This window comes from Diabrotica virgifera, chromosome 6, assembly GCF_917563875.1.
Source record: "Diabrotica virgifera virgifera chromosome 6, PGI_DIABVI_V3a".
In the NCBI taxonomy this organism is placed as follows: Eukaryota; Metazoa; Arthropoda; class Insecta; order Coleoptera; family Chrysomelidae; genus Diabrotica; species Diabrotica virgifera.
The window spans coordinates 182,922,019-182,934,087 of NC_065448.1; the positions used below are offsets into that span (position 1 = coordinate 182,922,019).

The window sequence follows — 12,069 nt, forward strand, 5'->3', positions numbered from 1 at the left end:
GATTATCTGTTAACATACATAAGAGAAGATTCTCCGGATGAATATAATAGGAGTTTCGTTGGATAACTGCATCTATAATATTTTTAAGATCATCTCTTAAATATCTTGATAGTGTAATGGATTTGAAAACATGCAAACTGGCTTGTGTGCAACTTGGATTAAGCTTTATAAAAAACCACATTGGTGCATAGACTTTAATTATAAATTGAACAAGATCTTTCAATCTTGATGTAGGATGTTCGGTTCCAACATAGAGGCGGAGAACTCTATTTGCCATTGTCAGCCATCTGGAATGAGCTAACTTTCCAGGGCTACGATTTGCTAAATTTTCATAGACGTTGCCATTTGATATTGCTTGGCATATGTCGTACAGATATGACTGGTCTGAGCTTAATTCTTTAGATGGTATTGTTAGTTCTGGGAGATCACTTTCAATTATTTCAAAATCTACGATTGGAAGGTCTTCGCATTTTTCCAATAATTTCCCGATCACTCCAGAGAATTGACGAGGTCCAGTAGTAGCTCCATCCAAACGTTGAAATAAATGTCTCAATGGCAACTCATTAGCATGTAAGGCACACACAAACCATTGCAAAGGTCGCTTAAGTTCATTTTCGATATATGTTATAACTCCATTTTTATGTCCAGTATTCACTATGGTTCCGTCACAACCAATCGCCACTAAATTATCCAAACAGAAGTTATTTGAAATGAGAAAGTCTATTATTGCCTTTCCAATTGACTTGGCTGAGCCTGCAGATGGGGTAACGTGCCCCAAATAAACAGAATTCGGTTCTTCTATCAATGACACATGTTCTTCTGCAATAGTTCTTTTATGATATCTCTCACCTTTCTTTTCCTGCACTAAGGTTTTGTCCTTCCTGCCATCAAAGTAAATACTCTTAATGGGTTTATTTGTAGACTGAAACTCATTACTAAGGATATTTCTGTTCTTTTGACGAGCTCTTCTAACTTTATTTTTATCGATTACTTTTGAGGTATCACTATCGCAAATAATTCCCACATCTTTTAATACAGCTGTGGCAACAGCAGCTGCTGACCTGTCAGAAATTCCATATTTGTCACATATGGTACCTAATGTGGGCAACTTTATCCTCATTTGACTACAGGATGGTTTCGACGGTAAATCAATATTTGCAACACTAGGTGAGGCTTCAGATGAAGAAGAATTGTCAGTAATTAATTATTTATATGGGAAATAAGCCACAATTAAAATGAAAAAAATAATTTTATTAACGTTTCGACGCCCAAATCGGGTGCCGTTGTCAAAATACAAAATATTACTAAAATAAACTAAAGTGTTGTTGCTAAGCAAAAAAAAAAATTCTTCTAATAATTTATTTAATCTCACTCATTTATATTGGCAATTCAGACATATATTATACATTTTAAAGTAGAAGACTTTAAAATGATATTGCCAATATTTATGAGTTGCGTTCCTGGGACGACTTACTGAAAGATAGTTCATTCGATTACATGAAATTAACCCCAACTCAAGAATATCCGTCATAAAAAATTATAGCATGTGATATGTCTTTAAAAAGACAACCAAATGCAACGACAGTAAAATTCTCGCGTTAGAGACTTCATAGTAAATCACAAGGGAAAACCAGGAAAAAACCTGTGATACTATCCCGACATCGTAAGTATTTGGTCTTACATTAATTTACTCTCAAAAAATAATACCAAATTCTGACTTGTAACATGTTTAAATTATAAATATTATTAATAATACTAGATAATATATAAGTAATACTAAAATATAAAATATGTACTAGCTCGATATTATTGACTTACTAATCTTGGTATTTTCTTTCTATTGACTTCCTCTTTCAGTATGGGTAACCACATCCTACTGCATTCTACCGAGGAATTTGCGACACAATTGGTTTCATTTAGCATAATTAGAGCCGCTTCTTTGATTTTTCTCTTTTTACTATCTGATTCTTTCAGGACTATACTTGAATCTCTCCACTGAACTCTATGTTCATTATCCCATGCGTGTTGACATATTTGAGATCTCTCAAATTCTCTATTTTTAATATAAGATTGATGTTCACTTATTCTAACGTCTAATGGTCTTGATGTCTCACCTAAATAAAATTGTTCGCATTCACAAGGTATTTTATAAATGCAATTTTTTGTTCTTTCTTGATCATTGTTAGGTTTAGTTTTAGATAGAATAGATCTCAATGTGTTTGTTGTTTTGAATGTTGTTGAAATGTTGAATTTATTTCCTATTGTTTTAAGTTTCTCGGATAGTCCTTTTATATATGGTATTGATATTTTCCTCGTATTATTAATTTTTTAATTAATTTTTTTTGTTTAATTTTAATTAAATTTTGTTAATTTAATTTTTAATTAATTTAAATTGTTTTTTAATTTGTTAATTTTGTTAATTTCATGTAATCGAATGAACTATCTTTCAGTAAGTCGTCCCAGGAACGCAACTCATAAATATTGGCAATATCATTTTAAAGTCTTCTACTTTAAAATGTATAATATATGTCTGAATTGCCAATATAAATGAGTGAGATTAAATAAATTATTAGAAGAATTTTTTTTTGCTTAGCAACAACACTTTAGTTTATTTTAGTAATATTTTGTATTTTGACAACGGCACCCGATTTGGACGTCGAAACGTTAATAAAATTATTTTTTTCATTTTTTTCATTTTAATTGTGGCTTATTTCCCATATAAATAATTAATCATAAAAATGCCACAAGGAAATAGCTTCAGAACAACATTAAGAATTGTCAGAGTCTGTTGATAACCTAGTGACCTCAGTAGAACAGCTGGGCATAGAAATATTGTGAAATTCAGATTTGAATTTTTGTACTCGTTCTGTTTCTTTTGTTTGTCTCTCCGTCCTTACATTCAACTTTTTAGTTGTTTCACGATCAACAGTTCCTATAGCCATATCTCTAGTGGACCGTTGATCCAAAAGAAATTCCTGTTCCTGCTTTGGTACTTTTCTTGATTTATCACACTTGCATGCAGAAAAATCACACTTACAGGCAGCAATGTCGAACAACTTATCCCTTGTTTCCTCTTTGAAGCTGGTAATCTTTAACTCATATTGAACATTTCTTTTGCTTTTTGGATATCTGATAAGGTTTAAATATTTATTATGATATTTACGTAATAATTGCATGATGCGGTCCTTTGACACGGTTGGAATTGACGCTGATTCCCATATACTTTTGATTTTTGGCACAAGCACTTCACAAACTTCATTAAAACTTGGTTCCTTTCCAAAATATTTAGTAAACTTCAGTTCATAACGAATAAACAAATAACATCGAAGCACATGTTCTATCGTTGGTAAAACATGACAGTTTAAGTCGACTGGGTTACCGAAAATTGGACATTCTACTTTACTTCTTGTAATATTTAATTTTAAAGCAGCCATATTTATGGTGGTGCTAGGTATTCACGCAAATACAACAAACACAATCTATTCGTCTTGGCTTTCAACAAATAAACAATAAACATGCGTTTCACCCGAAAGCTTATTTCGCACTAAGAAGATAAGCGACGACAAGTACCATAACTCTCGACGATCCATCTCAGCCGGGACTGTTCGATTGTATCCGAGGCTTCACGACCAAGACCATCAGTATTAAATACTTTTATATTATATTATTATACTTTTTATGCTTTAAAGTTATACGGAGTTAATTTTACATTTTGTGTTTGGAAAAAGTTGGAAAATTGAGATTTTATTTTAGTTAGAGGGTGGTAGAGGGCTGATAAAATCATTTTAAAATAATAAGAAAAAAACAAAAGATTTATACACGGTAAAAGACAAACTTTGAGCGGTATTGTGTTCCTAATTTATTTATTTATTTTTCAAGGTCACTTAAGGGCTGGTAGAGGGCTGAAGACATTTTTTCAAAATAAAACAAAAAATCACAAGTATTTTTTACACATATACGCATCTTTTTACGGGTATTGCGTTCCTGTTTGATTCGTTTTTTTTCTGAAGTCCAGTTTCGGCCCACCCTAATGGACATGTCATATGCCAAGTGACATATGACATATAAAAAAAAAATGATGTTAAAATTATCAAAAAAAATAGTTTATTTTATATACCAAAAATATGAGAATTTTCCCATAGCTCAAAAAAAGTTGTGACTGAAAGGGTTAATATAGACTCTATACTCACTAAATCTTAATTTCTTTAGATATTTTACTTTTTTTTTGTAAGCATTTATTAACAATCAGAATTACATATTCTATAAGCTAATTTGATAACAAGTACAATAACATATATCAATGTATTATTGTACACTAAAATGGCGTTATGAGGTACATCACCCAGCGGTTTCACCTCAGTTTCAGCGAAGATCTATGGGCCATAATCTTCGCAATCTTCTGTTGTTTAGTGGCTGCAGTAATGGTAATATTAATTGGTTGGGGTGGTCTTCCAATTTCTCGTGATGTCTGTTGGCTCTTTCTTGAATTACTGTGCTGACTAACGGGATGTTTAGGTCTGTATGAAAGGTTTGGTTGGAAATGTACCACGTGGCATTTGCGATGGTGCGTAGAATTTTTGATTGAGTTCTTTGGATAATTTTTGTGTTTGATTTGCTGGCACAACTCCATAGTTCTATACCGTACGTCCATATAGGTTTGATGACTGTTTTGTAAATCAGCAGTTTGTTCTCAATTGAGAGTCGAGATTTTCTACCTATAAGCCAATTAATTTCTTTCACTCTCAATTTTTATTTTACTTGACTTCATTTATTATGGCTTGATACTTGCTAATTTGCTTATAACACCTTTTTCATTTTATTTTTTAACTTTTAAACATATTAGTGGCTAATAAGTTAATAAAACATGTTTATTTATATTCTTGTGTTACTCAACACATTATTTTGTTTTTTAAACAAGTAGATCACAGAAAATTTTTAAGGGGTGCTGTGAGCACCCCACGTGGCAGTTGGCGCCTTGCAAAGCCACGTGGCAGGTGCCGGGTTAAATAAGTTGTAATGAGTTTTCCCCGAAATGTGATTCATTTTTGGATATTTCATGTTAAAGTATTCCACTTTGAATTTGACGAATATGAACCTATTTTTCATTAGCTATAAGTCTGTTTCTACTAGGTAAAGAGACGTGATATATATGTTATAGTCAAAGCCCGAATTTCAGGCACTCCTAGGTTTGACTAGGCAATTCTCAGGTCTGACTGACGGTCTTAGTCAAAGCCCGAAATAAATTACAGTTTCGGCCTTTGACTAGTCAAACCTAGGAGAGACTAAGTTGGTCAGGCAAAGGTCGAAATTAAATTTTATGAAATCGGGGTTTGACTAGTCAAACCCCGATCAGCTATTAAAATGTCGTAATTTGTTAGATTAGGTTTAATAAAGCGTTATTTTTTAATTTTAATGTTTCTTATTTTTATATTGTCGTAATTAAAATAAAAAAATTAGTGTTTATTCTCACATGTTGAGGCATTATGGCATTTAGAGTTGCACAATACGTTAGCGTTAGACCTTTTACACTTACGTAATTTGGAAGAGCATTTTTATTGCAGTAGCATTTTATAAATCCTTGTTCTCCAAAATTTAGAATCTTTTGTACTAATTTCTTTTAGAGACAGAGACAGCTTAACGTCTGGAACATCTTCGAAATTATTCTCTTAATTGATTTCTTGAAAAAAGTGTGTTTATTATTCCGTATTTCGTACCAACTCTATATAAACCGTCAATTGTCTTATCTTGTATGACACCCAAAATATTTCAAGCATCTACTTTGGCTCTATCAAAGCTGGGGATTAGGTATTGTTACAGTTTTTCCGATCGAAATTGGAGGACATTTTTTTTCACTTAATTGTTTCATAGCATTATAGGCTGGTCATGAAGACCTTCAATCGCATTTCCTTTATTTTAATCTTTTCTGTCTGTGCACAACACATGTCTGTACCGCCTGATTACAAATTATGCACGTATATGCGTCAGAGCTCTATTTTTGGCAAATACAACAAACCATATCTGAAGAAGTAATCTCAATTGTTTGACAATTTTCTTCCTCCACTAGTGACGACGCGACGGTCCAGGGCCTTCGTTAGTACTATGGTGATTTTTACTTTTAATACTTTTTTATACGATTTTGATACTTTTTGATACGATTTTAAAGCTCTACTGTTGACTTCCCTAAAGATTAGAATAATAAAATTCTGGGTAGCTCGACATGCAAGGTCAAATGCTATCCCGACTGGACTAGGTATATAATGGTAGGGGAGCCCAAGCGGGGATTTTTGCAGTTACACGAGCGCGTCAGATTATCACATGGAGAGAAACCTTGTGCCCTGTAAATGTATCTCTATCATATATATATATATATATATATATATATATATATATATATATATATATATATATATATATATATATATATATATATATATATATATATATATATATATATATATATATATATATATTGGTTCTTAATACAGGGGAGTTCGTTAAGGGGAGTCCAAAAAAATATATCCTTAGAAAAACTCGAAATCGTCAGATTAAGATAAGATAAGTTAAGTATATCCAAAAGAGTTAAAATTTTGGGCGTAAGGAAATGGTCGAGTCACAATATTTCACAAAAAAAGCGAATATTTCGCAAAATGAACGTCAGATACGTCTAAAAGATACGAAAAAATAAGTTGGTACGAAGTACGGAATATAAACAAACTTTTTTCAAGAAATCAAATAAGAGAATGCAAAGAGAAATTTCCTAATTTCGAAGATGTTCCAGACGTTAAGCTGTCTCTGTCTCTAAAAGAAATTAGTACAAAAGATTCTAACAAATTACGACATTTTAATAGCTGATCGGGGTTTGACTAGTCAAACCCCGATTTCATAAAATTAAATTTCGACCTTTGCCTGACCAACGTAGTCTCTCCTAGGTTTGACTAGTCAAAGGCCGAAACAGTAATTTATTTCGGGCTTTGACTAAGACCGTCAGTCAGACCTGCCTAGTCAAACCTAGGAGTGCCTGAGATTCGGGCTTTGACTATAACATATCGTTCATTTGGAAGAAGAGGGTTACATCTCAAAATGTTAAAGTTTTTTTTTATTGCATCAATAGCTTCCAAATAATATCTTCTGCTATAGAAAAAATGGTTGCATGTGTAAGTACGCTAGTTTCCGAGAGATGGCAGATGCAACTGTTTGTCGTTCCCCGAATTTAACGAGTTGACTATGAAAAATACAGTTACATTTCAGTATGTACTTGACCTAGTTTTACTGAACGGTATTTGTTTTAGAGAATATAGTTATATCTTGAAATATAATTGACAAAAGATAAATTAATATAATTAAAAGGGTGATATTTGTGTTTGGACCCATTTTTCTTAAAGGTAATATTATTTTTATACATTTATTTTTGGTATATAGAGTTATAAGTAAAGATATACCCATTTTTTTTAAAAGTATAACGTTAAAAGTGACTAGTATGTTCTGATAGAAGGTTACTTTCTTAGTTGTAACTTTCTTTTAAATAATATATCATAAATTAGAAGAAATGTAGTGTGCGTAAAAAGTAGTTTTGCGAAATGTAACCTTATTGCTTAAAATTATTTTGTTATATTTGAATTATTTTTTTTTGCATTGGGTAAATTATTATAACTTTATCGTATTATTACATATAAAAAATAACTATATTATATATTTTTACAGTATATATTTATAGTAGTATTATTTTAGGATTAATTTAATTAGACAATAATGCTTAATAACAGCCGTACGAATCGCATTTTTGCAAATCTTGAAAATGTTGAAGATAGTCAAGGCAATTATACTAAAGATAATTCGGAAAATTCTTTTAAAGATGCACAAAACATAATGTATGATAAATGTAATACAGTAAATACTACGGAAACGACACCAACAACAAAGTGGGTGATTGAACATTTTGCCAAGGAAAATTTAGAAAATTGTCCTGTTGGTAAGTTCTTATTTAGATCGAAAAAATACGGATTTTTTGTATAAGTATTATTATTTTAGATATTATTAATAATGCAGACCCATCTGAAAAAATCTTAAGCAACCCTATTATGACAAATGATGACACATGTGGTAGTGGAAATAATAATTTTTTGGGTAAGATAAAATACAAAGATACACTGCTTTAAAGTTCCTAAAAATGTGGATATTATTATAAGTGGTGTTATTTTTATTTTTAGAAACTCAATTACCTAAAAAAGCTATGGATAAAGGTACTTCATCTTCAAGCAGTGACTCATCTTCAAGCAGTAACTCATCATCAAGCAGTAAGTCATCATCTAGCAGTAACACATCTTCTGATACAGACAACAGTTCACAACATTCTAAAACCGATACCGATCCTTATGGATCAGATGACAGCATCGCAGATCCTCCTTTTAATCCACCTGTCATTAAAAGGCAAGTTAAAATAACAACAGGTAATGCAATTAAAAAAAGAAAAGTTAAAGATCCGTCAAACAATGAAAAGGTGGGTAGGAAGAAACTTCGGCAGCCTGCAACTTGGAAACAGGCAGACACAAAGAGATTGCGAAATGGCGGAGAAGCCTATTTATCTACCAGAATTGTTCAAAATGCAGACGGCACAAAAACCAAATCCAAAATATTGCGGCCAGCTAAAACCATTTTACCACCCTGCGGGAATAAATGCAAGTTAAAGTGTTCCGAAAAATTAGACGAAGCACAGAGAAACAAAATATTTAAAGAATACTGGAATCTGAATGACCTTGACAAACAAAGAGAATATATTTCGTCTAATTTGAAAGCTGTTGCACCACGGTACAGATATTCAAATAAAAAAGCACCCAGAAAACCAAATAATGCATACTATTTTTTAATTGATGGACAGCAAGTAAGGGTGTGCAAATATTTTTTTATGGCAACGCTATCAATTAATCACAAAATTATAACAACGGTCCTGCGAAAACAAACTGTATGCGAAACCGGAAAGGTTATAGAAAAGGACAAGAGAGGGAAGCATGGAAAACATCAAAAAATAAGTGAGAGCATAAAAAATTCAATTAGAGCTCACATTAACTCTATCCCCAGGAAAGAAAGCCATTATTGTCGGTCGCATTCCTCTAAAGAGTACATTGAAGGAAGTAAAACCATAACCGATTTACACAGGGACTACCTTGAATTATGTAAGGAACAAAATGTTTCTTCGGGAAACTACCTTATGTACTTTAAGATCTTCAACGAAGAATTTAATCTAGCATTTCATGTCCCTAAAAAAGACCAATGCGAAGAGTGCTTGCGATACAGGTCTTCGTCAGAGGAAGAGAAGGCATCTTTACAAGAAAAGTTCGATAAACATTTAACAGAGAAAGATTTATCCAGAACAGAAAAAGATATTGACAAACATAGTGATGGTACAACAAAAGTCGTAGTGTATGATCTTCAAGCAGTTTTGCCTTGCCCAACTGGAGAAGCATCATCATTTTATTATGTTTCAAAACTAAATGTTTTTAATTTTACACTGTATGATATTAAGTCTCACGAAGGCACTTGCTTTTTATGGCACGAGGGTGAAGCTTTGAGGGGGTCAAACGAAATAGGATCTTGCATTCTAAAGTTTCTTCAAAATATTTGTAATGACGAAAATTTAAATATAATCTTCTATTCTGATAATTGTGCAGGGCAAAATAAAAACAAATTTATAATTGCCCTGTACTTGTATGCTATAAATAATTTGCCCATAAAATCAATAACTCATAAATTTTTTGTCCCAGGACATGGACAGAGTGAAGGGGATAGTGTCCACGCTATGATAGAAAAACAGATAAAAAAATATAAAAAATCAAGTCCAATATACGTACCTGACCAATATGGGTGCATTATTCGAACAGCGAAAAAAACTGGAAGTCCATATAAAGTACATGAAATGGGTTTTAATGACGTGTTTGATCTTAAAGCTTTGTGTGCAGACTTACACCTTACTATTCCCAAAAATTTTAAAATATCTGATGTGAGGATCTTGATGTTAGATCGCAACAATCCTACTATTCTTAATTATAAATCATCTTTTAATCAACCAGAATATGATCAAGTGGAAATTGTGCGTTCTAGGCGTGAAATTAATGTCCATAATATTGCTTTAAAGAAAGCTTTTACAAAAAAAGTGGGAATCACTGAAGCCAAGAAAAATGGACTGTTGTCTTTAATAGAAAAAAAGCGAAGTGTTCCTGACTACTACTTAAGTTTTTATAAAAATTTGTGAAGAAAAACAATCGTTATTATTGTTGCTTTATATTTCATATTGTGTTGTGTAATGGATACGAACTAGTTTTTTTATGTTTTATTAATCAGTTTTATTAAATAATATTGATCTAATGGCATTTTTAATAATACTTTATCAATACAATTTCCAAAATGTAACTTTATGAGCAAAACCAATTTCTTAAAAAGATAATATTTCTTTATTGAAGAGGGTTATATCTAAGTTTTTTTTTCTAAACCTGATATCTAAAAAAAAAAAAAATTTGTCAGAGCGATTAAAAGATCAGAAATCTATCATACTCAATCATTAAATCCTATAATATCAATAAACACTGCACAATATAAATGAAATAAATTGATAAGAATTTTAAAACCTCTCTACTGAAAAAGTGAAAATTCTTAGTTGTAACCCTCTTCTTCCAAATGAACGATATACACCATTTCTTTAAATTTCTTACAGGCTATATTTTTGCTACGAATGATTTTTCGACAAAATACTTACTATTTGAGATATTTGCGAAAAACCGTCTAAAAGAGTGGTTATTTTGTTGAAAAAATGAACATATTCACTGGCAAATAACTCGCAAAGTATTGACTTAGTGAAAAAACTCTATAGAACAAAAGTTACTTAAAATTAGTCAGTTTATCCATTTCCTGACTTACTTTGGACGAATATTTTTTCACCCCCAAAAGGGGGTGGAAACCACCCCCAGGGCAAAAGCACACATCGGCACAATATCACTTTTTTTCTTTGACTTGTTAGCTATGTGTATGCCAAATTTCATGTCAATCCAAGCGGTTCTTTAAAATTTAGAGGGTTTGCAATATTTTACCGTTAAAGAAGGAATATTTTGATAGCTGTTTGGCAAAGTGCAATGAGTTCTTAAAGACTCAAAGTACTAAGAAATTTAAAAGAATAATATATTTGTTTTTTTTTTAATGTTAAGCAAGTCGCTAAAAAATGGTGAGTTTTTTCCTTATAAACAATTAGAATATCTTTGTCATTTTTTCTGATAAATAATTAAAATTGATTGTATCAAAAATCTGGTAAAAAAACACACATTAAAAAAGAAAAAACAACTTTCTAGGACCAATAATATTCAAGTTATACTTTTTTTTGAAAAATCACATCTTTATTGTTTATAAATAGTTGAAATTTTTACAGAATGGTATGTAATAAATATGTTTGTTTTATATTTCAATTGAAGTACGGAATATCTTCTATTTAAAACGGATAACAACCCTTTAAAGTGAAGCTGGGACCGTGTAATGGGGAAGATTATCGGAGTCCAGTTTAGCGCGTCGAGATTTTGCTATAGAAAGTTCAATTTGAAGCGCTTGAAAAATTTTATAATATCTCAGCTTCCAGAGAATGTAGAGCCTTCGTTTTTTTTAATTGGAGTAACTCGACGAAAAAATAGCAACTAGCTAATTTTCATTTTCCGGAAAAATCAGAAAAATCTGGAAAATGCACTTTTTTATTCAACATGCATTTACAACGTTAACACATAGAATTTCATAAATATTATAAAATATTATAAATTTGTGAATGAATATTAAAATAAAATTATATTATATATCTATTTATATACAGGTTGGTTCATTTTATTCGCCTCGGTGTCTGTATGGAAAACGACTTGATTTAAAAAAAATTCTTCATAGACATATACCGGGCCATTAACACTGCAATCTAAAAATAATGTGAATTATACAGGGTGCTTCAAAAAAGAGTGGTATATCAAAGATAATTTTTTTTATGGAACACCCTACACCTAATGAAATTTTTAAATTGCCCTTAAAAAAGAAGCTAGACTATACCTAAGT

At 31.3% G+C, this 12,069-nt stretch overlaps 1 protein-coding gene across 1 annotated transcript; it reads left to right on the top strand.

Moving 5' to 3' along the window:
• Window positions 1–7,718: 7,718 nt before the first annotated feature.
• On the top strand, window positions 7,719–10,246 carry LOC126886255 (uncharacterized). The gene is made up of 2 exons (XM_050653120.1): window positions 7,719–8,124; window positions 8,208–10,246. Exons 1-2 carry the CDS (start codon window positions 8,079–8,081, stop codon window positions 10,244–10,246), a joined length of 2,085 nt encoding a protein of 694 aa, XP_050509077.1. The 5' UTR covers window positions 7,719–8,078.
• Window positions 10,247–12,069: the final 1,823 nt, after the last annotated feature.